This window comes from Carassius auratus, unplaced genomic scaffold, assembly GCF_003368295.1.
Source record: "Carassius auratus strain Wakin unplaced genomic scaffold, ASM336829v1 scaf_tig00011294, whole genome shotgun sequence".
Classification (NCBI taxonomy): Eukaryota; Metazoa; Chordata; class Actinopteri; order Cypriniformes; family Cyprinidae; genus Carassius; species Carassius auratus.
In genome coordinates, this window is record NW_020524189.1 from 909325 (window position 1) to 936993 (window position 27669).

At 37.3% G+C, this 27669-nt stretch overlaps 1 protein-coding gene across 1 annotated transcript; it reads left to right on the forward strand.

The window, feature by feature from the left end:
* The first annotated feature begins 1107 nt into the window (after positions 1-1107).
* mapk8ip2 (mitogen-activated protein kinase 8 interacting protein 2) lies at positions 1108-26431 on the forward strand. Its single transcript, XM_026245973.1, has 12 exons — positions 1108-1557; positions 10694-10792; positions 17881-18112; positions 18840-18918; positions 19380-19574; positions 19752-22085; positions 22796-22871; positions 23067-23358; positions 24982-25104; positions 25336-25406; positions 25522-25620; positions 26229-26431. The coding sequence occupies exons 1-12, from the start codon at positions 1493-1495 to the stop codon at positions 26299-26301; spliced, it is 3738 nt and encodes a 1245-aa protein (XP_026101758.1). The 5' UTR covers positions 1108-1492; the 3' UTR covers positions 26302-26431.
* The last annotated feature ends 1238 nt before the right edge of the window (positions 26432-27669 follow it).

The following is a 27669-nucleotide window of genomic DNA, read 5'->3' on the forward strand; positions in this document are numbered from 1 at the left end:
TTTTAGTTATTTTTGTGTAGTTTAAATAATTTACTACTAAGAGAATGAATGTCATTGTGTGCTTAAGCGTATAAATTGGCGAGTTATTACATGATTGGTTTTAGAGAGCTGAAAGCACATTAGTTGATAGAGTGACTGTATTGACTGAACGGTCCTGTGTCGCCAGACGGCACCGAACTGAACCGCAGTCTCTATTCGCTCTGTGTTCCGCCCACTCGCAACATCGTGCTGCAAAATCTTACGTAGCTCTTGAACGGGATTCGGAGGCCGATTATTGAGTAGTTAAGGAGCTAACTATTTTAAAAGAAACACAATCGTTCATCCTCTAGATGGCGCTTGGCAGCCCAAAAAACATATCCTCCGTTGAGATGCATTTAAGGTGAGACACTGCAGGGAAAACATAGTTTTTTCAAGCACTTGTCTGTCTATTTTGAGATTTTGGGCTTTTTGGTTTTTCTAACTAGTGGAAGTAAAACATCCAAAAGACACTAAGTGTTTCTTTTATACCACTTTATCGGTTTTTGTCAATGGATTACAATTACAATGCATATTTTTAAAGGCTCTCCAACACTGAGCCATACATATCCACTTCAGTAGCAAGTACAGACATCAAACTTTACATTTATATTCCTGTCTATATTCTCAAGGTTTTTACAGAAGGATTTGTTCATATATATTTTCCTTGAATATATACAACATTTTATTCCCCCCAAAATTGTTAAAATATATTGTTTTCTTGCTGTTCAAAGTATTTTCTGAATTATGGAGTGACAAAAAAAAGAAAAAATATTTGACTCTTATATGTAAAAAAAAAAATTAAACAAAAATGTCGAAACTGACTTCAGTTTTTTATGTATGCAAATTAGCGCATATTTCATTAATAATGAAATATATTTTTTTTTTTTGCAATAATCAATGTAATCAATCAACTGGGTAAGGTTATAACTATTAGGTGTTGGTTTTTTTACCCTATTCACCTGCAGTGTCTCAATTAACAATTAATTAAATACATAAACATTATTATTATTATTAATTCGAATTGGCCTCTCAACCTGACCAATCACAGACAACCTGTGGACCTCGTCTAAGCCACACCCACTTATAGGACCCGTTGAACGTTCATTGGCATTCTACCCGCTCGTTCTATTTCTATGAGATCCGTGCACGCGCCTTCATCAGCATCAGCATCATCAGAAGCGCGCAGATCACGCCAAACAGCGCACTGGTTCATCAGCAGGCGTGTGACTGAAACACAAGATAATCGATATCAATACATCGCCACCTATGTGCGTTCTGTATATCTGACTCTCGTTTCTTTGGATCAGCGATTGGACCGTTTTGAGGGTTTGACTCCCAGCGGGCGTCAGCAGTCAGTGTGGCAGAAAACGAGAGAGAAATTGGCGAGATAATATTTAATATCCGCTTCTCCAGCGTCTGTGGATGGGCTGCGGACATCTGCATCTGCAGTCTCTGTTTTTGAGTCACTGAGAAGATGGCGGACAGGGCAGAGATGTTTTCTCTCTCCACCTTCCACTCCCTCTCTCCTCCGGGATTCAGGTGAGACACGCAGTAATTTATCTCGAGTATGCGCAGGGTTTCCTTTCCTTCTGGCATGTTTATTCCTGTTTATGTGTCTGTGATGTCCTCAAACACCCCTACAGAGATCAGCATCAGTATCATCAGCATCCGCGTGCAGTGATGCTCAGCATCCTTGTGTTATTGATGTGGATCAGAAATAACGCCCTTGTTATTGTTTTTTTTTTTTTTCTTGTTTTTTTTCCCCCGAGTCTAATTTAATGTGTATGTAAATCTATGCACGTATGTACATGAAATTAAGCGAAGGACGATTGATTTTTTTTTTTTTTTTTTTTCTGGTATGTCATTGCCTGACGCATCCTCCCTGAGGTAGTTGGCATATACAGGAAAGGCCCACGCCCTGTTGTGATGCTCTTAAATGCATTTTAATATCTGATCATACATTAGTGTTCCCATAATTGAGTAAATATATAGGAGTAATTCCAATGAACAGGACTTAATTGTGTCGCAGAACTCCTTGTGATTTGCACATAATTATTGGTATTAATTACAGGAACCTCTAATGTGTGTATTTATGTGTAATTTAAAGTGTTATCTCATTCTTCTTTCATCCGTTTCCTACAAGACCCATACAATGGATTGTTTTTAAAAACACTTTTTATTGGCTAAGAGATGTTAATTAAGATTGAGTTTTGATATGCAGTGCATTAACTTGGCTAGCAGATAGTTCATTCTTGGCATATGAATGTGCATGGTACAACTTAGTATTAGTCATTTAAATGGATGAATAGTCACATCACATTTTGAAAACAGTGTATCCTCAGTTCTGTTTCATTGTAGAAATTGCAGTTGCTACTGTAAGGGGCCTATGAAACATAATACTCAGGTTTATTCAGACATATTAAATAATATATCTGACTTGAATACAAGCTGTTCATTTAGATTTCTAGTTTCCGCATAAAGTTCATTTTTAGGTTATGTGACAAAACAATTTTTATAGTGTAGATAATCAAAGTGCTTTAAGCAACTGTTGGTGCATTATTTTTTTCACCCGTTATCTGTTACAAATTTGCTGAAAATGTACTCAGCCTCAGGTCATCCAAAATGTAGATGAGTTTGTTTCTTCACCGTAACAGATTTGGAGAAATTTAGCATTACATCTCTTACTCATCAAAGGATTCTCTGCAGTGAATGGGTGCCGTCAGAATCCAAACAGCTGGTAAAACCATCACAATAGTCCACAAGTAAGCCACACGACTCCAGTCACTCTACATCACTAACATCCTGTGAAGTGAAAAGCTGTGTTTAGAAACTAATCCAAAATTAAGATGTTTTTAATGTCAAACTGTTGCTTTCATTTAAATAACAGTCCTCTATCCATGATATTGTCTTATAGACAGACAGAGAGACGAAACAATCGTTCCACCTTTATACTGAACTAAATTTCCCTTGGTACTTGTGAGCAGACGTAAAACATTCTTCCTGCAGAATGAATGAAAAGGTTCTGGTGGGTCAAATCACATGTCTGACAGTCAGACGATCTCAGGTCAAGCGTTGACCAAAGGTCACATGCTGGAATAAGTCTTTGACAGGTTTCAAAAGCAAATGTGATGGTTTTGTTGTCAGCTCAAATTGATGTCCCTCTCTTTCTTTTTCTTTCCAGCTGTTTTTCTCTTAATGTATAATTCATTTCTGTAATCCTTTTTCTCTCATTGTTTCCCTTCTCAATGGAATTGTGGGTTTGTATCCTCTCCTTGTCCTCCCATAAACTTGTCATCTCTAAGAGTAGAAATAATGGACTGCAGTCTGCATTCTTTAATGCCTCAGGATGATGTTTTAAGAGATAAACTCTGTCTCTCTCTCTTCAGATCGAAGTAGCATTACTGGAATGATAAAAAGGCCTTGCACATTGTAGACATTTGTACATTGCATTACATCTCTGCCTCTCTGTTTATCAGTACCAGGTTTAATGTATTAAGTAATTCATTGGTATGAATCAGTTTTCACTTAGAAATTGCTAAATTTCACAAATAATTACAAAATGACATTACAAAGTAACACTGAATTAAAACGTGATTTTTTTTTACGTGAAAGTGAAGTTGTTAGACAGAAATAGTGTTTTCATGTAAAACATACTCCAATAACCTTTGTTTTAACTGCAACTTCAAAAAAAGAAGAAAAAAAAGAAAAACAATGTGAAGCATTAGTACACAGAGGAAGGGATTTTCCCATTTCTCATATGGTGTGTGGGTTGAATTGTGGAATGGATTTTCACTGACCAGGGAGCATAGCGTATCTCTCTGTGTGTGTGTGTGTGTAATACACATGGTTCAGCAGTACTCTTAGGTAATACATTGTTGTTCAGGCTGATGCTCTCTACAGAACCTGAAGGTATCTCAAATAGACACAGTATATGGACAGAATGAGACACACATAACACACAAACATACTAATGCAGTGAAGAATACACCCATGAAGCCTCCCCTTAAGCTGTTTATGTAAGTCTACAGCTGCTCTCTTTGAAATACAGAAATTCTATGAAAATGTTTGTGTGTGCATGCTGGAGCGGCTTTTGAAAATGAGTGTTTTATGTTTGGCAGCAAACATCTGCTTGGTTTCAGTTAGAATATAACTGCTGGTTGCAAGAGAAGTCTGATGTAGTAGGTAAAAACAAAAAAGCAGTTACTGTGATTTCACTGTTTTTAGTGCAGTATAATTAGTAATGTGTAAATGACATACACCGTTCAGAAGTTTGGGGTTCGTAAGTTTATTTATTTATCTATTTATTTTAAAGAACCGATTTCTGTGTGAATATGTTTTCAAATGTAATTTATTGGTGTGATGGCAAAGCTGAATTTTCAGCATCATTATGATCCTTCAGGTCCTTCACATGATCATTTAAAAAAAATCAGGTCGCTGATCACATTCCTTGATAAATACAAGGTTCAAAATATCTGCATTTATTTGTAATAGAATTAAAATGCTGATTAGAGATACAGTATGGTCACATGACATAGCATAGGAAAATGTTTAGTGACCTACCTGTAATCTAATAAGCGTGTCTAATCAGAATATTGATTGTGGTGAAAGGTTCACCTTAACTAAATTTCAGCTGTTTTGCTGTGAGTCACCAGATGTAATGTCATTATAGGAGAAGAGAAGCAATGTTTTGGCGGGGGGGTTCTGGTCTGATGTCACTTATGATGCTCTTAGAAATGGTTTTTGAAGCTGGTTATATAACATATTAAATGGTGTAGTATGACTTAAATTTAAATTGACACCCTGCTGTGTTTGTGGCCAGATTCACTGAAGCTAAGTAAACAAACTGAATTTATTCTTGATTGGGAAAACACCGTTTATGCACAATATATGTATATTACAATATTTGACCAAATGTGGCAGTCAACCAATTATAATCAGTTATTCTATAGATAAAAGTTCTAAATATAAATATTCACCCAACCCTAAAGAGACATATCAGTGGCTTTATCCTTTGTCCTTTCCCCTAAAATTTTAGCCAGTCTTTTGCAAAATCTCTCATGACTTGCCTAACCTTTGTCTTGCTCATTTCGCTCTCTCTCTCTCTTCCTCATTTACTGTTCTGTCTTTTCCTTTTCTATTCCTTTTCTCATAATTAATGGAAACACAAAGTCAAGTACAGTGTGAAAGTCTATACTGAGTTATACTGAGTTTCCTGTGGTTTTGCTTCATTAGTGTCCCTTAATTCTCAATTCATCTTCTTTGTCTTTTAGAAGCAGAACTAGGGGTGTTCAGTATTTACAGGGATAACATCGTTGTTCTAATTATATGCAAGCTGACAGTATGTCACAAAACAACTTGAGTCCAAAAGCATTTACTGCATGATGAAGCTAAAATGCGGTTAGAATACCCATATAATTCAAGTTATGAAAGTATAAAATAACCCTGTATGTTTTTTTTGTTTTTGTTTTATATTTATAAGATATGAAATAGTTTGTAGGTCTTCAACCCTGCTCCTGGGGACCTTTTCCAACTTCAAGCTTCTGCACACCTGGCCTGGAACAAGTGATCCTGAAGACCTTGTTTAGCTGGTTCCGGTGTGTTTGATTAGGGTTGAATTCTGGAGGAAAGTGGGTCCCCAGGAGCAGGGATGAAGACATATGATATAGTTGAGTAATATCACACAATGTAATATCACAAGAATGCCGTTTTCACAAATATCAGCGTATGAGCGCGGTCGCGAATGATATTGATTTTAAACAGTTCAACAAATAAGTTGATACTGAGTGAGTAATATTTTATAACTCAATATTGTTTGTTTTATTAATTTATTTTATAAAGGCATTAGTTTTTAAGTGAAACAGCCAGTTTGAAAGAGTCTTTGAACTTATGATTTAATTAATGACTGTAGATGAAGAGACTTGCCACCACCTACTTGTTTTGAATTTTCATTGTATGCACCATTCCAGAAGTTACCATTGTTTGAAAACAAACCAGCTTGGCGAATAGATGCATGATTCAGCACATTAAGCCCACCTGTGGTGGGATATGGTTGTCATGGTGACAGCTGCAGAGGTGACCTCATCCTACTTAACCTGCCGTGTGTCTCCGAGGTGTTCTGTTAATGGTGTGACATCACCCCTTGCACAGCACAGCTGCCATGGCAACAGCCAATGATTGACAGCATGTCTGCGTCCCCCAGGGCCTAAAACATGCCCAACCTTTTGTAATTACGATTAATGGGTTTGGAACGGCCAACTGGTGGTTGCTGGGAAGATGAGAGAGCAAAAAAATTGGGCTTTGGGAAACATTAAAACATTAAGAAGCATTAAAATAAATGAGGTCATCAATAAAGAATCCTAATAAATAATCTCTTCATTTACAAGATTGATAAGGCTGTGTATGGAGAGGTTAGGAGTTCAGTGAGAAAACCGGTGTTTCGTCTTTGATTAATTATCTGAATCTGCATCTGGAGGTGGGACATACAGTACTAATCTTTTTGTTGCTGTGACTTAAAATTAATGATCTCGCCTATTCGCTCACGTCTTTAAAAAAATATTTAACAATAAATAATCCATTCTTTATCATCAGAAAACGACGTAGTTTGAGCATGCAAAACTTACTGAAATGCTTAAAATTTCACCAAGGTGTTGCTATGCAGTTACTAAACTGCTCTGAATCTTTGGCATGTTACAATGTAGTTGCTAGGGTCTCCTGGATGGTTGCTAGGGTGTTGTTATGTGGTTTCTAGGGTGCTATGAGCAGTTTTTAGTCTCATTTGTCATTGACGAAATATTTGTGTTTAAAATACAGTGTTTTTGTGCATAGTAATGCAGTTACTAGCATGTTTTGAGTGGTTGGTATGGCATTTCAATGTTTTTGCTAGGGTGGTTGTTCTGAGTAGTCGCTAGTGCATTGCCATGTGGTCTTATAGTGAGTTTTGTGCATTGTGATGCAGTTACTAGGGTGTTCTGGGTGGTTGCTGGGTGACTTCTAGAACAGTTTGGGTGGTTGCTAGGTGACTCGAAGACTACCCCAAGTCTGTACGATATTCTGGTCCCTTTAATTGAGTTTACTTTTATCTTTTTTCTTTTTTTGCCTAAAACGTTTAATTAGGTAAAACTCACTTTGAATATCTTTGCCACTTACTGTAGGTTCATATGCAAAGCTAAATGGGTTTGTAGATGCACCCTATCATTAGAACTGCTGCTAGATCTGGTTTTTGTGAACTCATTCATAATTCATTTATCACTGAGTCTGTAACTAATATCATAGAGTGGTTCTGAGTCTAGAGCACTGCTTCTCCCAGGAGCTCCTGTATCGTCTGCCTTCAAGCCACAGGTTCGATCAGAGCATGGACTGTAAATGGAGATAGAGACCTGCTGTAGATCTGTTTTTTGAAGATTTTTATTGTGTGTGTGTGTGTGTGTGTGTGTGTGTGTGAGGCACAATTTGGTTTAGATAGTCTTGGGTTGAAGTGGCATTGTACCCTAAAACACACACACATGCACACACTGGGGTTGACTTGCTCAGTGGAGCGACATTCTTCTAAATCCTCTGATATTTCAGTGATTAAACAGAAGCTCATTAAAGAGCATCTTCAAAGCACAAAATCCACTGTCTGGATCCTGGAAGTTTTTCTCTGGTATGTGGTATTATTTCCGCGCTACCATGTTTTATCTCATGGGACGGTCATTAGAGGCTCATGTGCAAATGTATTCAGCACTAAAATCACTGTAAATGGTGCTCTGATTAGCATGGAAAGTTGACTGAGGTAGACATAGTAGCTTTTTCAGGAAGCTTTCCCAAACTTATAATTCTGTCATCATTTACTCATGTTTTTTCAAACCTGTCAAACACAGGAAATGTATATACATATTTTCTTTATGGGTTCTGTAGAAGGAAAAAAAGATGTCGGTGAGTTAAAGGGGATAATTAACCCAAAACTTTTTTTTTTTTTCTTCTGTTCAACACAAGGAGATATTAAAGTCGGTAGCCAAAAGTTGCTGGTAGCCATTGACTTCCATAGTAATTTGTTAACGGCAACTGGTTACAGACATTCTTCAAATTAAAAATATGTTCAGAATATTTTGTGTTCAACAGAAGAAAGTTTGGAACAATCTGAGGAGGAGTAAATGATGGTAGATTTTGAATTCTTATTCATTTATCTATTTTTTCAGAAAGTTTGAGACTTTTTGGAGCATCTGGGTAAAAGAAAATCATCAATAATTTTGCTTTATCAAGTCACAGAAAAGCGAACACAGCTTGTTAGAAGCATGACAAAAAATCCACTCACTTCTTGCTTAGAGGTGAGAAATAGTCGAAGTTCATCTTTCCAGTATGGTTCTGTTGTGCTCCAGTAGAATAAGGGTTGCAATTTTTTGCAGTGTCGACAATAGCCTGCCATCCCTGATTATACCAGCCCGTCTCCTGTCCATTCATCTGGAATCTGACCCACAGGTTTCCACAGCTGTTTGCCTTTGAAAAATTTTCCGATATGTTGATTCAGTGTTATTAAATACATACTGTACATTTTTAAGTCTAATCTTAATATTTAAACCTCCCTCTCTTTCTCTACACATGAAGTATATTTTTAAATGACAAAATATTTTACAGTGCAGGTGCAATTTTAATATTAACGTCTAGATTTAACATTTAGACTGTTTGTTAATATATTTTAGCCTAAACCGTCAACGGTAGAGAAACAGAACCTATATTTGCATAGTTGAGTAGAATGAAATCAGACCAAAAGGCCACAGAAATGTTAAAGAACAAGTACAACTACACTTTTGAACAGTCACTTAACCACTTCCTAGAACCCAGTACAGCTGACACTGATACTTGGTAGTGTCCACTTCTCCAAAAGCCACTTGACTCCCAAAATGATCTTTTCTGAATGAGCCTAGAAAGTTTAGACAGAAATTTGGATCACAGAAAAGAAGGGCTGAGCGAATGCCATTACTGATGTTATAATAAGACTTCTGAAATGGAGGCATTAAAGAGAGTTTATAGTGCTTGTGTAAGGCTTCATGTAAAATGCAGATTAATTCATGGTTTAGCATTTGTTTTGGAGGTATGATTTATTGATGAAATGATTTGTGGTTCTTAGAAGAGGACTGGTAACATTTTTGTCAGAATAGTTAGTCATGAGTTCAGCAGTGTTCACCTGTGACACAACAACCGGGAATAGCATGGGCATTGATATAAACCTTGAACAAAATGACTCATTATTGATGAATGCGATTCACTTAAAAGACTCTTGTGAGTAAAAAGGATACGAGTGCCAGCAGAGATGATCACAGAATACATTAAAAGACAAAAACAACACAAATGAGCAAAAGCTGCAATCAGGTATCAAGTATTTCGCCACAGTATAAATCATGTTTGCCCACATGAAGCTGTTTTTTTTACATAATATTGGTTTAAAAATTGAAACATCCTATGTCATAATTTTCATCCTCTGTTAACTATTTAAGTTATTTTTGTAGCAATATTAGCTGTATCACTTACTGATTAAAGCATTACAACAGGGCCTTCTGTTTCTGATTCCACAGATATAAATATATTAAAAAATATATATTTTCAGACAAGGGCACCCGGTAAACACGTCTCTCTCCTCCTCCCACTTTCTCTTGTTCTGTCTTGAATCCTCCATACATTACAGATCTGTGTGATTGTGAAAAGCTGCATTGCAGCACTGCTGTCAGCTGAGTGGAGCTCAGCGGAGATGAAATTGTCCCTGTGTTAGCAGCTAGCATACACCAGAATCCGGGTTAATGCATTTTGCTGAGCTAAAGCAGAGCCAAATAAGGCAAAACAGAGGCTGGCCTTATTTAGCAGCATGCTAACCCACTTATCAGTAATGAATGGGGATGGTGGAAGAGAGAAATTATATTGTTTAAAGCTGTGATGTCAATGTTTTAGCTGGTGTTGTGCTGCTGTGTGTGTGTGTTCTTGTTTTTGTGACATATCAGCTTGTTTTTGTGACATATCAGGACACAACTCTGTATAATGACATGGTTATGAAAGGTATTACAAGGAGAGGGTGACTTATGAGGACATAACCCATGTCCCCATTTTCCAAAACGCTTATAAACCATACAGAATGAGTTTTTTTTTTTGAGAAAGTAAGTGTGTGGAATCAGCTGACATGTCTTGGCAGCTCATATTTCAGATCAGACTCACACACAATATTAGCCAGCACATCTCATAGATGCTATGGTTTTCATACAGAGGTGATTATATTTCCTAACCCTTGTTCTTGTTTTTTTTGACATATCAGGGACCACAACTCTGTATAATGACATGTTATGAACAGGTATTACAAGGAGGAGGGGACTTATGAGACATAACCCATGTCCCCATTTTTCCAAAACGCTTATAAACCATACAGAATGAGTTTTTTTTTTGAGAAAGTAAGTGTGTGGAATCAGCTGACATGTCTGGCAGCTCATATTTCAGATCAGGACTCACACACACACCACACATATATTAGGCCAGGCACATCTCATAGATGCTATGGTTTCATACAGAGGTGATTATATTTCCTAACCCTTACACAAACATGATGTTTTCAGTACATTTAAAGATCTTAAAAGATTTAAAAATCATATTTTCATTATGAGTATTTTCAAATAATGGAACTGGTTTTGAGAATTGTTCTTGTTTCTGTTTGCAGGCCGGCTCATGACATCAGTCTGGAGGAGTTTGATGATGAAGATTTGTCTGAAATCACAGATGATTGTGGCATAGGCCTCAACTACGACTCTGACCCTTATTGAAAAGGTATCAACCATTTACGATGCATGTTTTTTTATGTCTATTAAATTTTTGTATCTATCTATCTATCTATCTATCTATCTATCTATCTATCTATCTATCTATCTATCTATCTATCTATCTATCTATCTATCTATCTATCTATCATTATTGTCTTGTCAGTCCGTCTCTCAATCCATCATCCATCCATCTATTCATTTGCCATTAATGCCTATAAACCCTTAATTTGAACACTTTTTAGGTGTTTTCCAAAAAAAGCCATGATTCAAAGTCTGCTTTGACAGACTTTTACTGTCCTATTGAAAATTTGCAATTTCACGAATTTCTCAGAATTTCAATTACTTTGGATCAATTCTAACTCCCTTACAGTACATTCAGATTTTTGATGCAGTTCTGTGTCGTTTGCTACGCCAATTCAAATTCAACTCAAATTCTGGATTTACCTTTACATTAACATCTAATGGAACGAAATCATACATTTACATTGAACTACTATAAAACACCCAAATGTAGTTTGTGTAGGTGTAGGTGGAAATATTTGTAATTTATGTGTGTGCTGGCCTGCATTGAGGGATTGTAAATCTGTTATTTTGGTGGTGGTGTGCCACGGCTGCAGTAGAAGGGCTGTGACCCAGTTGAAGTTTGCTTCTATGCAGAACTCTCTTCTCAGCTTTCTGCACCTCAGTCTTATTATAACAAAACCACTTCCTCCTCCTCACCCTGCTCCTAATATTTTTCTTCTTATGTTCTCTGCAAAATGTTCAAACGTTTGTGTATTGCTTTCTATTGTAACACATGTACCTTTGGTGTGTCAAAGTGATTTTAAATGCAGTGATTCGATCCACACATTTGCAGTCTGTGGGCATCATAGCATGCAGTGACCTCAGACTGTTCAGTATGTAGGCAGACTGATTAGTTGGTTCTGGATGGTGATTGGACGGTCCATAGGCTGGTCATTTATTGATTGGTTGGTTGATCTCAAAGTGGGCAGCAGAATCCATCCAGTGTGTCAGGCTAGAGTTTTTCTTTTGTCACAGTTAGCGGCTCTAATTCAGCACACACCATACACACACAAAACGCCTGTTCCCACAGGATTATGTCACATGGAAGCAGCACTGCATCGTGTTTGAAGGGCCTGTCCCTTGTCTATACAACTAAAGAATATGAAATCACAGAAGACATCCTCTGTGCCTCCAATGTGCCACTAAGAGCAGTTACATAAGAAACCTTCAAGGTTTTTACGAACAATAGTTAAAGGTTTGGAAATACTTTTTTAGATTTCATTGGTTGTATTCACTTCATACTAAGTATTGTTTTGAGGTGTTTCTCTAGTGATACACATTTTTATGTGATTCATAAACTGGAGAAGAAAAAAGAAATATCCTTTTGATTGTGTTTTTCATTTGAACATTTAAAGAAATGTAATGTAGTAATAGTAATAAATAATATTATTTAAAGATATAATATTATTAAAGATATATAATTATTTACTGTTTGAAGAATAATAGAATCCGGGGGAGTCGTGGCCTGGTGGTTAGAGAGTTTTGACTCCTAACCCTAGGGTTGTGGGTTCGAATCCTCGGGCGGCAATATCACGACTGAGGTGCCCTTGATCAAGGCTTCGAACCCCCAACTGCTCCCTGGGTGCCGCAGCATAAATGGCTGGCCACTGCTCCGGGTGTGTGTTCACAGTGTGTGTGTTTCACGGCTCTGTGTGTGTGTACTTTGGATGGGTTAAATGCAGAGCACGAATTCTGAGTATGGGTCACCATACTTGGCTGGATATCACATCACTTAATTGATTCTGAATCAAAATCTAATTTGTCAAATTTCCTTTTCCATATGTAGCTTTCATTGCAATACTGTAGCCTTTTTTTGGTGACTGAAAAAAAAATGCAATTTCTAGGAATGTTTGATAGGTTAGCAACAGTAACTAAGGAGGGGGAGCTTATATTTGTGAACCGATTGTAATGCCGATTTTCTACCATGCAGATGTGTTTCTGATGTAAACTGGGCTAGAAACGATATTGTACATTTATACTCTTTGACGTTATTTGACTACTATTTGACAAAGCTCGCCAGCGAGCTTTCACTGGCTGCATAACAGATCCTTTTAGAAAGAAAATCTTTTGTAAAAATCTAAAAACGTGGTTGTTCTTCTACTTCTGGTAACAGATTAAAGTCCTGCATTAGAAGAGATACTTATATCAGACTCGCCTCTCTAGTGAAGACCGTTTGTCAGCTTATCTCTTAAAAAATCAGTTTCTCAGATATTTGTTTTATTCCATTTTTCCTTGAATGCCCTTATGTGAAAGAATTATTTATATTTCTGTGATTAGATCTTTCATAGAGCCCACAAATTAGTATAGTAGTAGGTGTTCATATTTGTGTAATTTTTTTCATTGCAGCCAGTAAAGAATGAATGTGACATTTTGACATTAACATTTCTAGATTTATTTTTGTACAGATCATTTCCAACCAACAATTCCATCTTTCTTTCCAAAAACTCTCACTCCATCTCCCCAGCTTTCTCACACCCTCTCTCTCACTTTCCTCACAACCAACAATTCCATCTTTCCAAAAACTCTCACTCCATCTCTCCAGCTTTCTCACCCTCTCGTCACCATACTTGGCTGCTGAATATCACATCACTTAATTTATTCTGAATCAAAAATCTAATTTGTCAAATTTCACTTTTCATATGTAGCTTTCATTGCATACTGTAGCCTTTTTTGGTGACTAAAAAAAAATGCAATTTCTAGGAATGTTTGATAGGTTAGCAACAGTAACTAAGGAGGGGGAGCTTATATTTGTGAACCGATTGTAATGCCGATTTTCTACCATGCAGATGTGGTTTCTGATGTAACTGGGCTAGAAACGATATTTGTACATTTATACTCTCTTGACTACTATCAAAGCTCGCAGCGAGCTTTCACTGGCTGCATAACAGATCTTTTAGAAAGAAAAATCTTTTGTAAAATCTAAAAACGTGGTGTTCTTCTACTTCTCTGGTAACAGATTAAAGTCCTGCAGTTAGAAGAGATACTTTATATCAGACTCGCCTCTCTAGTGAAGACCGTTCGTCAGCTTATCTCTTAAAAAATCAGTTTCTCAGATATTTGTTTTATCCATTTTTCCTTGAATGCCTTATGTGAAAGCATTATTTTTTATTTCTGTGATTAGATCTTTCATAGAGCCCACAAATTAGTATAGTAGTAGGTGTTCATATTTGTGTAATTTTTTCGTTTGCAGCCAGTAAAGAATGAATGTGACATTTTGACATTAACATTTCTAGATATATTTTTGTACAGATCATTTCCAACCAACAATTCCATCTTTCCAAACACTCTCACTCCATCTCTCCAGCTTTCTCACCCTCTCTCTCACTTTCCTCATGGATTATTCATTCTGTCACACAGAGCTCCGCTCTCAGAGTACATTCACCACATTTGGGTTTCTGGGGTATGCATATCACAGTATACTGTTGATGAACGCCAACTAAGCATAGTAGTGTGCAGTATTTGAAAACAACACGAAACGGCAATCACAAAACATTTAACTTACGTAATGTAACATATTTTAATGTAACAGAATATGTAGCTTATCATGTAGGGCACTGCTTCTCACCTTTGCAACCTTAGCTACATCAGTTGAAAGAAAAGAAAAGAAATGAAGACTAGGAAAATGGTTTGATGGAAAAAATACATTTTATTATTTTAAAAAGTGTTTGATATGGTTTCAAAAGAGCACATTATGAATGTGATTAGGATTTTTAGAATTTAATTTTTTATGATAAAAATTTTATATTATTGTCCATTATTTGTTCCCAGCTATCCAACTCTTATTAATATAGCTGTAAAGATGCAAGTTATTTCTGACTTGGATATTCATACATTCATACATCTATTATAATTGCAAGAATTTCAGTTGCAATAATAATGTGTTCACACTAATTAAATATGGTCAATTTTGATTGATGGAATAATTTGTCGTTTTATTTAGTTGTTTACTTATTTATTTGCTTGGTAAAACTTGATGTTGGCTTTGGTTCTTTTCTGTTGTAAGCACATTTGAAATAACTCAAATCAATTGGCAAAGTGAAATGGACATGTAATGTTGTCAAAACCTGCCTGGAACTACTTTAGCTATGCATTTCCCTGGAAATAATTGCACACCTTAGAACATTTGTCAGTCATTCCGCTTATACTACATTTAACAAACCTCACAATATTGTCCAGATGTTGTATTCAAACACATTCGTCAGTTTTTTTTGTTGTTGTTGTTTTTTTTTTTTTTTAAGGATAAGGATTATTTTCTAAGATAATTTCTTATCCCATGCTTCAACTGCTAATTCCAAAATGTCTGATTTTGATTTCTTTCCATCTTTAAGGCCCACCCGTGTAGAACCTAAAGTGCATGTTTTAGGGTTAAGTCTGAAATTATAGTGTGTGATGAGTGTGTGTGTGTGTGTGTGTGTGTGTGTGTGTGTGTGAGAGAGAGAGGGATTAGCTAAAATGCATGAGAGGTGTCATCTTAGTGTCTGTCCAAACTGCTCATAATGAGAGATCAAAGACTTTTGTGTGTGTGTGTGTGTGTGTGTGTGTGTGAGAGAGAGAGAGATAGTGTGTGTTTGTGTGTGTGAATTATCAGTATGTGTTTGTTGTTCTATGAACATTTGTTTGTGCATTTCTGACACATATGCTTTCCAACTCATCTATACAGAGGAAATGATTAGCTGGTAACATCACACTGCAATCTGTTAAACTCAGCAGTGCTGTGGCTCTGAACCCCTGAGTTATTGATGTCATCAGCTCAGAGGATTTAGCAGAAAACAATGATTCCTGCTAACACTGTATTTACCTTTATTTCTGCATTCACTGTATTTTATTATTGGATCTTTTTTCATTTGCTTTATTGAATTGAAGTTTCAAGTAAAAACGGACATGGATTATGAACTATATAATGAAATCAGCTTTTAACTGAACATTTTACATTTTAATTCATTTTTCTACAATTCATATTTTTAAGAGCATTAAATGGTAGATTTTCAGTTCTGGAACATGTTGTCTTAATGTTTCTTTTCTTTTCTTTTCTGCAAGCCAAGACTTTAATATATGAGACTTTTATGAATTAATAAAAAATAAACAAATAAACACTAGCTTCCATTACCTTAATATTTATTGGGGGATAAAATGAGTAAAAAAGTGGTATTCCCTATTAAGAGTCATAATAATATACTATAATATAGAATATGTTTTATGTCTAATTTAAAGTAAATGAGATGATTACCTGGACATTTTTTTGGTTAACTGTAATAAACCAGGCAACACTGACAGACTATGACAGACATTCAGAACTGATGAATAGGTTGTCTAATGAATTATTCAAGAGCCCTCAATTATGCAGTGCTGTGCTGTAGTTAATGTCTCTGATGTCTCAGATGAGTATCTATACTAATGCGGTCAACCCACCTCCTTCCTGCATTTACTGCAATATACAGCTGATGTGTGTGTGTGTGTGCTCTTTAAGCTTCTATTTACAATCTTATGGTGTTTCCTTGACCTTCTAACACTGCATCTTTTATTTTGTCCTCTTCATCTCTCTCTTGCTCTGCCTGTGCAGTCAACATCGAGAGCACTGCATTCATTCATGACTTCTGTGTGAGTTCGGCTGGCTCAGCGGAACACTTTTTGCTGGTGTAATGCTGACTCTGTCTCTGAGCAGGGATGTAAAATCAGTGCTGGTCAGGGGTGAGGTCATGTCCTTGGAAATATAAGAATGATAGAGTTTCAATATAGCATTTATACACTAACTCATGCTGGACAGCTAGAACTACGTCAATACAGCATTATGCCATCTATGTCTCTCTCCTAAGTGCGGGTATCAGCCATAGTGTGTTTGACTGCTGCTGGTTAGGGGTATTGATTTGGTTAGAGAAATGGCTGGTTGTGAATCTAATGCAGTGTGAGACTTTTAATGACATCACCCACACACATTTGCCAGGCAACAAAAATAATTTTAACTCTAGTGTTTGCGTTCTTAATTGAGGTGAATATCAGACGTTAGGCTTATGTAAGTGCATTGACTTGTTTTCCTGGAAGGGTGCTGAAACCTGAAGAGCTTTGGCATCGATCACCATCTGCCCTTCCCCATAAGACTCTCTCAGCTTTGTTCAGTCCATCCCCAGTCCATCCACTTTCCCTTTTCAAGACAAAATTAATTCAAAATTAGAGTTATTCATTTACATTCTTAATTGTACTCTGACTCTACTAACCAGTTAATTACTGATCTATAAAATCTAGTCCTGTCCTACATTTAGTACACACTCTACATTTAGTTTTAAAAGCAATTTAGTTATAAAGCAATATTCCAGGGTGAATAAAAACAAACTTTTAGTAATGCATTTACAATTATTATTATCATTATTATGTTTTAATTAAAATAAATAATTTTATATACTTTATCAAAAATATTAGTCCCACATTTCTGCTTTTAATTTTTTTTGTATAATTGTCCCATAGACTTATTGCATATAATTGCATTATTGTACATACATTTTTTTATTGTATTTTTTTGCAAACTGAAAGATGCCTAAATTATTTCCTGTTGTAACAACCTCAATTATTTATTTATTTTTAATCTAAAATATACCTTCAAACTCACTGTTAATTTCAATATTACAGTCATAAACATATGGTATATTTGCCATTAAATATATCTGCAATATAGTTTGTTGTTCCTGCAACCACCAATCTATCTATATATATACATAGTAATGGCCTGGCTAGCAGTCAAGACTTCATCCAGTCTAGGGTGAACATATGGCCTAACTAGTAGATGGAACACAGCATTAACCGCATAGCAAAAAGGTCATGCTGAATCATGCATTGTAGACATGAGAAGCATTTGCTCTGACTGATATTTGTGAATATTGAATTTTTGTGTATAATTGCACTTACCTGGTTCATTCAGTCACCCGTTTCAGGCTGCAGTATTGATTTATGGTAATGTTTTACAGTGCTACACCAGATATTATTTTCAGGTAAAATATTTTAAAATATTTTTCTTTCTTTTTTCTTCTTTTTTTGTAAAGGACTGCTTGATTCTAGAAAAGAATGAGTTCCACCACCCAGTGTGCTCATTCCAAGATGACTTCCAAGAGTTTGAGATGATCGATGATGAAGATGATGAGGAAGAAGAAGAGGATGCAGATCCTGATGCCCCTCCCTCACCATCAGAATCCCCTCCCCCCTCTCCTACTCTGGGCACCCTGAAGAGCCGCCCAACCACTCTAAACCTGACTGCGGCAGTTTCACAGGTACCTCTAACTCACACCTGAATATATATATATATATATAAGTTGGGACACTTTACTAATTGGGAATAAAAACATAATACAATGATGTGGATGCCACACGCACTCATGCAACCCCATACCATCAGAGATGCAGGCTTCTGAACTGAGCGCTGATAACAACTTGGGTTGTCCTTGTCCTCTTTAGTCCAGATGACATGGCGTCCCAGTTTTCCAAAAAGAACCTTAAATTTTGATTCGTCTGACCACAGAACAGTTTTCCACTTCTGATATTTCTCCACTATTTTTCACCGCAGCATGGGGGGAATTGGTGATCCTCTGCCCATCTTGACTTCTGAGAGACACTGCCACTCTGAGAGGCTCTTTTTTTATACTCAATCATGTTGCCAATTGACCTAATAAGTTGCAAATTGGTCCTCCAGCTGTTCCTTATATATATACATTTAACTTTTCCGGCCTCTTATTGCTACCTGTCCCAACTTTTTTGGAATGTGTAGCTCTCATGAAATCCAAAATGAGCCAATATTTGGCATGACATTTCAAAATGTCTCACTTTCAACATTTGATATGTTATATATAATCTATTGTGAACAAAATCTAAGTTTATGAGATTTTTACTCACAATTTGTACAGTGTCTCAACTTTTTTAGAATCGGGTGTGTGTGTGTGTGTGTTTGTGTGTATAAACATGTTATCTGTATTTAAACTCTTCTTTTGGTCCTATTCTCAGGACTCCCTGAACAACAACAGCAACGTGTCACCACAAAAGTCAAGCTGGCAGGATTCTCTTCGAAACCCGACTTCACAGGGTAATTGTGTGTTCATATATTGTATATGTAACAATAATCTAAAATAATCCAAAACAGAATTCCTAAATAGATTTCAAGATTCAAAAAACATATGAACAGCTTAAAAAAAAAAACTGTATACAAACCTTAACTAATCATATAATTGTCGCCACTGATAGCCTTGTGGGCAGCGCGCTGACATACAGCGCTACTGCGCTTCAGGCATCCCATGTTTGAATTCTGACTTGACGAACCTTTCCAAACCTGCCCCCTTCTTTCTCTGTCTCCCATTTCCCTTCCTGTCATGTTTGATCTGTCCTATATCATAATGAAGCCAAAAATAAATCTTATTTTATAAAAAATATTCATGCAATTATTGCATCAGAATGTCACTGCTCACATTCTATTGGTTAATATCTATTCTTGATATTTCGGTAGCTATAAATGTAGCCGACTGTTAATCATTTTACTCAACATTTTAGGTTGTTTGTCTCCAAACCACTCTTGCCTTGAGGATGGTTCCCATGTAACTACTACATGCCTGGGGGCTCCAGATACCACTGTCTCTACCAATGGTACACCCTCAAAGCCACCAGGACGTTGTGGTCTTCATCAGTCACCTGGCAGGCCGCTGCTGTACGACTTTGAAGGCAACAGACGAGAGCAACCAGAATACGGTAAGAAGTCTGATCGTGTTGATAATGGCTAATCAAATTAATATATAATATATCCATAATAATGGTTATATGCGATGCCTCCAACTACATTTTAAATTTGGTCCTTTCCTTGTCAACTTATCTCAATTCCCCTCCATATCTCTTTTTTTTCTATATCTTTCTCATCTTCCAAACCAGGCTCATTTGGTCAACATAACTCAAGTGGGTCTGAGGCGAATGAGGTGAAGCCTGATGTTGAGGAATCCACTCTAAGTGAGCTTGTTCCCTCAGTGGATGACTGCACTTCCCAGTGCTCCGACACTGAGGTTGACCATGACCTGAATGGTCATGCCAAACGTCGACCTTGCCGCTCTCGACCCAATGACACGTATACTGTGACCACAGAGACTGCTGACGATCCAGAGCTGGAATATGATGGCACCAGTAGGTGTCTGTCCTCAACTGCACCTCTTGGTAATGATGCTGAGACTCCGCTATCGGATGAGGAGCTGGACAAAGAGTTTGACATTGACTTCATGAGTAAGGATACCTATGATCAAACCTGCAAGGAAGCTGAGGCCTCTTCTTACGTTGAGTTCCCCTGCATTGAACAAGCGGAGTCCATTTCTGTCTCTAGCTATGTGTCGTCCAGTCGATCAGATGTGCTTGATGCTATGGATGAACCTCGAAACATGCATCTGGGTCAACCTGCTGCTGCAAATGACACAACTTCCCCTTCTTCTGATCCAGGCATTGCTGATATGAATGCAAAACGCTATGCAGAGTCAGACCGCCACAGTGATGACCTTAGCTCTCCTGGATCAGACTCAGATATTGAAGGGGAACTTGAGGCTGCATTTGCATGTGATCCACTTGCTAGTAACATGATTTCTTCCATCTCGGAAACAGAGCTGGACCTGACCAGTGAATCTAGCAGTGGGCGTTCCTCACACCTCACCAATTCCATTGAAGAAGCCAGCTCCCCAACCTCAGACCAAGAACTGGACCAGGAGCTGGACCCTGAGCCGGACAGTGGTATTGTAGGTCTAAAAGCTTCTCTTCTTCTAGGCCAACCTGACCCAATTAAACAAGAACCTTCACCAGGTCTAGATCCCAGCACAGACATGTTACATCTAGATGATGGCCAAGCTCTGATGGGCCTGCAGAATGTAGACGATGAACAGGTTTATGAGCACCAGGCTGATCCAGATGAGACTCTTCCTCCTGCCGTTCCCTGTGAGGATAGTGGCTCTCAGCAGCTGTTGTTGAAGATTGAGCCTGACCACAGTCTTGAGAGCTTCAAACGCTCCTTCTATTTGCCTGTTAGCTCCAAACTCATGCCCTCTGTGGACGAGTATGATGGTAACAGCGAGGGAGAATCAGAGTCAGAGTCAGAGGACGAACTCAGTGAAAACTCTGATTCTCCTTGGCTTCTCAGCAACCTGGTCAACAGGATGATTTCAGAAGGCTCCTACCCAATCAGTTGCCCAGAAGAGTGCCTCAAACACTCAGCCTCCATCTCTGACACCATCTCACCCTCATCGGACCTGGAAACAGATACTTTCAATGAGACGGACTGCTGCAATTCACAAAAGCAGAAATCTGAAGAAAAGTCACAAGGGGTTCCCTCTGAAAAATCAGAGATGAGGCTGAATGAAGAGAAAGAGAGTGAAGCCAGCTATGTATCTGAAGAGGGACCGAAGGAAAGCAAGAGAACAGACTCTTGTCTGTACATGAGCAACCCCATATATGGCAAATCTACACCTGTCTTTACAGAGGGATTCGAAACGAGGGCAAAGAATTATGAATCAGAGGACTTCCCATCCCAAAACTCATTAAAAAACAAGCAGAAAGAAGAAGAGGAGGAGCCAAATAATGACTTGATGATGGAGAGAATGAAGGAGCTGGAATCTCCCAGCTTGAGCGAGAGCATAATCAGCGACAAGGATGAGGGACGGGAGACACGGGTCAATCAGCTCACTTTGCAGCGAATCACAGAAGTCAAAAACAGCCTTACACTGGACATCCCAACATCACAGACCAATCACTGTTTCAGTCTTACATACTCGACAGATAATGATGAAGATGAGCAAGATACCTCCCCTTTTCTGGAGGATCTTCACACGGTACCTTCACCCTTTGGAAATGAGGCTTACTTGGACAGCTCCCCACCTATTGACGAGAGCGTGCGAGAGTTGAGGAACACAACTTCCGACCGGCCCATTGATGACTCCTTGGCATATGATTCAATGAAGTACACCCTAGTGGTGGATGAAAACACAACCCTTGAGCTGGTGAGCCTAAAGCGCTGTACCTCTGTTCTCAGTGAGGACAGTGATGGACTCTCTACTATCTGTGATGAAGAAGTTGTTGATGAAGATGAAGACATTTATGGACAGGGTCAGATGGTAGGAGGCATGAGACCAGATTTGCTGTTAAGCTCCTCTGAAGAAGACTCCTCCCCCGAGGCAGATTTACCTTTCTCAAAGAAGTTCCTCAATGTGTTTGTCAACAACACATCACGGTCCTCCAGTAAGTGAAATTTAACATTGTGCACATTAGAGTTAAGGGATAGTTCACCCAAAAATCTGTCATCATTTTCTCACCTTCATTTAATTCCAAACCTGTACTCAAAATGAGATGATTTAAAAAATGTTTTCAAGTGTTTTTTTTTTTTTTTTTTGTCCATACAAAGAAAGTCAAGTGGGGTCCAGTGTTGTTTTGGACCCCATTAACTTTAAATGTATGGAATGGTCCATTGATTTTGATTTATTTGAAAGATTTAGTAGTGCCACAAATGCATAATTTGTAATTGTTTGCTCTCTTGTGCGATTAAACTAATGTGTCTAATAAAGCAACATTTTTAAAGCTACTGTAAAGGTTTAATACAAAAATATGCACAAGGAGGAAATGGAAAATAAATTGTTGTATATTACAGACAAAACTACCACATTTAATTTACTCCGAATCGCAGATCCTTTCTGGGGTCTTTTAGTTCAGTTTTAGAGATTTAGATGATTATTTTACATAATTTAGGAGCCTGTCTCGCTGAACAGGAAGGATTAATAATTAATAACCCTAATGAGATGAGATCAGAAGATGAAGAATTTTGTATGACCTGCTTATAAATGAGTTTTGCAGTACTCTGTGTCACACATACACGTGCACACTCGGAGAATCTACCTTGGGGCTTGTATCTCAGTATACAGTGACATAATGCATCTGCATTATGTGTGTTTCAGGCACAGAGTCCTTTGGGCTTTTCTCGTGCACTATAAATGGAGAAGAAAGAGATCAGACTCACAGAGCAGTCTTCAGGTGAGCAATGCTGCCAACACTATAACCTTAAAACACCTACAGTAGCTCTAATCAAAAAGCTCCAGTCTGGTTTAATGTCCAATCATAAACCCTCAATGAAATCTTCTTTTATAATATCTGTTAAAACAGTTAATTGACTGCTTATAATATCTATAGCAAGCAATGCAAATGCAAGTTTTATTGCCCGTGCTGCAGGTTCATCCCACGACATGCAGATGAGCTGGAGTTAGACGTTGATGATCCATTATTCGTTGAGGAAGAGGAGGATGATTACTGGTACCGTGGGTACAACATGCGCACAGGGGCCAGAGGAATTTTCCCAGCGTACTATGCCCACGAGGTTGTTGGCCAAACAAAAGACCTGTGTGTTTCCATAGCAATGAAGAGGAACCCTGCTTGGATGGAAAGCTTCCGAGTGCAGTTCCTGGGTTCAGTGGAAGTTCCTTATCACCAAGGCAACGGCATCCTTTGTGCTGCCATGCAGAAGGTACCATAGACAACAAATGTATCAGTTTGTGCTGTTATTGTGTGAGACGTAAAGAATGCACAATGTTACATCATATGATGCAAACGGGAACTAATATGTTAGTTTTAGTGCGGTCAAAATTAGTGCGTTAACGAATGTGATTCATTTTTTTCCAGTTTAACATCTTTAAAAATATTTAACACAACGCTAGGGATTGCCACTCCTCTCACAACTGCTGCTTCTTTCTCTTTTTTCTTGACAAGAATTGCATTATTTAGATGCAGAACGTCTTTATGACCACAACAGACGTACACTCCATCTTCCCCTCAGTACCAGGCGCTATTCATGAGCACAAGGTGACGAGGGAGTAGAACAACAGTGAACTGCGATCAGATGAGATGTTGTCAGGCTATACAGTGTCAGTGAAAATGAATTTTCCTGTCCTGTCAACCATTATACTGTGCTCGTAGCACGTGCTCCACAATTGCACGCACAAATTTGCCAGAGCACTGTATATCATTTCATATCAAAGCATGAAAGCACAAAAGAAACTTAGAGCATGCAATGTCGTTATGTCGTCAGTTAAGTCATGAAATCTAATTTTTTTTTTTTTTTTTTCTCCCCTATTGTATAGAGGTTATTGTTAAGTACTGGTAAACATTTGAATGAACTTGGCTGGAAAACCAGGTTGATTATTGTACAATCTCTCTGTTTTCATTGTATTTGCATAATAAAAAACAATTATTAAAAAAAAAAAAAGTCATGAAATGACCAAAAAATAAAATAAAATCTGCCTTAAACTGTGCACGTATGTAAATATTAGTTAAATATGAGCAAAATACGAATCGTGTCAGATCCACATCATGTTCATCAGCGGCAGCTCTTAAAGTAATAGCAGCCAAAATTACCTAATCAACCTGCTGCTGTGATGTCTGTTCATAAAAAGAACAAAAGCAAAAAAGAGGAAATCAATAACTTCTGTAGCATTAAGGATTCATCTATGTTTAATTTAGAATGTTTAATTAAGTGCAATTTACAATTCCTAATAATAATAATAATAATAATAATAATAATAATAATGCATTTTATTTAAGGTGCCTTTCGAACCACTCAAGGTCACCGTACAACAAGTAACAACAGTAACAATATTAAAACAGAAAATAACAGCAAATAATAATGTCAATAAAAAACAGCAATAATAATAAATAAATAAGAAAAAATAAAAATACTGGACTTGAGTGCACAAAGTAATCGTAGAAGATAAGCAGTTCTGAATAAATGAGTTTTAAGTTTGACTTTAGATTGAGCTAAAGAGTCTGAATAATGTATATTTCCTGTATATTTTCTACATTAATGAAGGACATAGGTTCAAAATATGACATTTATTATAATGGGTTAATGAGTTAAATATTAGGGGGTCAAAATTATTTTCAGTAGTATTGGTATCAGTGATACTCCCATTCAGTCACAAAAAAGATGCCACGTAACAAATGTTTAGAAATATACTGTCTCTGTTATTTATTTGAAGATTGCCTGTGAAATTATTAGATGGGATTAATCGTGATTAATTTCAGAAATAATGTGCGATTAATTGGTTAATTTTGGTTTCATTTGATTGACAGCACTAGTTTGTTTGTATTTCAGATCGCTATGGCAAGGAAGAGGACGGTGCATCTTCATCCCCCATCTATTTGTGAGCTGGAAATAAGCCTGCAGGGTGTGAAACTAGTCATGAGTTTGGATGACGAGTACGACCTTTCAGGGGAGGTGAGAGAGAGACAAAACTTACATTTGTATTTATTGTTTGGCTATTGAGTCATCATCTCATGTGAAAATGAATTTGAATAAGTACTATTAATTTCTACATGTGCATGACTTTTAATTAGAAAAATATTTAATACATAGATGCTTAGTATACATTATGAGAATATCTACATTTCAGTATTTAGCTTGGATTTTGATATTTATAATTATTCCTCCTCTCATTTATTTTCATAGTTTGACAGATGTAGTCACTTCTTCCAAATGAAAAACATCTCCTTCTGTGGATGTCATCCTAAAAACAACTGGTAAACACACACACATACATTACCACTTTCTATTTCTTTTCGTAAACCCCAAAACAAGTCTTTATGCATTTTACCAAAAGAAGACTTGTCCCTCTCTCTGTGTGTCTCTTTGTAGTTATTTTGGTTTCATTACCAAGCACCCGATGCTGAACAGGTTTGCATGTCACGTCTTTGTCTCTCAGGACGCCATGAGACATGTAGCTGAGTGTGTGGGGTGAGTTTAATACACGTCACAAAAACATTCACAAGAAACTTTGGAGACTGAGAATATCGAGCCAAGGTGAAAAGAAGAGAAGAGACATAAATACGAGTGATTGATCTCTGCTTCATTATCAGAGCAGACTGCTGTGTGAATTATCAAAGCTTTTCTCTTTTGGAGAAGACAGAGGAGACCTGAGTTATGGGCCCTAGCAGGAAGCAGCTAGCTCTGCAACATTGCATAATATAACTTTACGAACATACTATATGATAGTCTTATCATTTAGTACAGAAATGAAGGGGGAAAAGTTGTTTTAATGGCGACACTTTGCTTTCATCATGTTAATTACACGAGAAAACGCACAAGTGCACATAACAAGAGAGAAGCTCATCAACTTACACACTTGTACAGACTCACAGCTTTAGTTTTCTGTAGAGTTGAAATTATTTTGCACACTTTAAGCAACCAGAAAAGCATCCTGTGTAGTTAGTTGGTGTGACTAGCTGTGTTATACTGTGTGCTGTAAACTTGTATATAAATCCTGGTTTATTGTGAACAAATCGGTATATATTCACACGTGTATGTTCGGATACGCACTGTATGTCTCTATGTGCTTGTTTCAGACGGGCATTCCAGGAGTACTACCAGGAGCACTTAGAATACGCCTGTCCTACCGAAGATATCTACCTTGAGTAAAGGAGAAAAGGGTAACCATGGCACCCGCTGTCCCTCACGACAGATGTCTGTTCCTGGGCTTGGCCACTACGAGGCGTCTGGCAGCCTCCTCAAATGTAACATAGGCCTCATCTCTTTCTTCTCTTCCTCAGTTTCTCTTGTTCTCTCCACATGAACTGAGCTGAATACTTTACATATAGGCTCTTAGTGGTCTGTCTATTTATTTAAATGTTTATCAGTTAATTTAATCTCATCAATGAGATGGATTGCTTGTTTATTTAACTTTTCTACTATATAATTAGGGATATGGTTTTGGGGTGGATACATCGGTTTAATATATATATATATATATATAGTACTGATGTAGAAAAGGCAAAATATGACTTCACATGTTTGATTGCATGGCTTTGAGGGTTATGCTCACAGACACAGATGGGAGATTTAACAATGTTTAAAAGCAAAAGGCGATCAGAGGTTTGAATCTGAAGACCAGGATTTTTTGTAAATATGTATTTGTCCGATTCTGATACATTGCTGTACTGGGTTTGTACTAAAGAGGACAGGGCAGTAGGACGTGACCTGGAATCATCGATGGGTCTACAGATTGTCTGTTCCCATGTAGTAGAAGGCTTACTGTACGTTTCTGATTCTACCGCAATGTAAATACTGTACAAATAGAGATGACTGTAGGTGAATACAGATGCTACAATACATCACAGTATGCAAATATCCTGCGCCATCTGTCTGCGAATGAAAAAGTGGGACGGATTGCAGGTCGGCAGGCTGGGTGTAGATGGATCTAGAGATGTTCGGTGAGTCTCATCAAGTCACATCTGGAGCATATTTGACCCCAAAATCACAATAAACTTTTAAGAAATGATATTTTGTGGAAAGATGATTCTTGACATTACTTTCATATCAATGTTTAACACCCACAATTACTGTAATTCATCCAGATGTTTCAGTTTGGAGTTTTTGTGTATCATTTTCATTATTTGCATTGCCATTGTGACATTCCCATCATAGTTAAACACCTACAGTTATTGTAATGCATCCAGATGTTTAGTTCTGGGTTTATTTGTAGTTGGTTTTCATTGATGGTTCTCAGTAATAGTTATGCAAATCATCCTGACAATATTTTTTATTTAAACAAATCGGCATGCAATTAGGGCTGTGCTGCAAATATTACCATTATATATAAATAACTTATGATTGTATCATTCATATCTATATTTATTCATATAATTAATAATAATAATGGAGAGGGAGGTGAGGGAATGTGCTATATTGTCATGAAACAATGAAAAAATAGGCTTTATTTGCATGCACAATAAAATTGATATATTTTGCATTTCATTTTGGGGTAAAATATTACTCAGATATCGACTT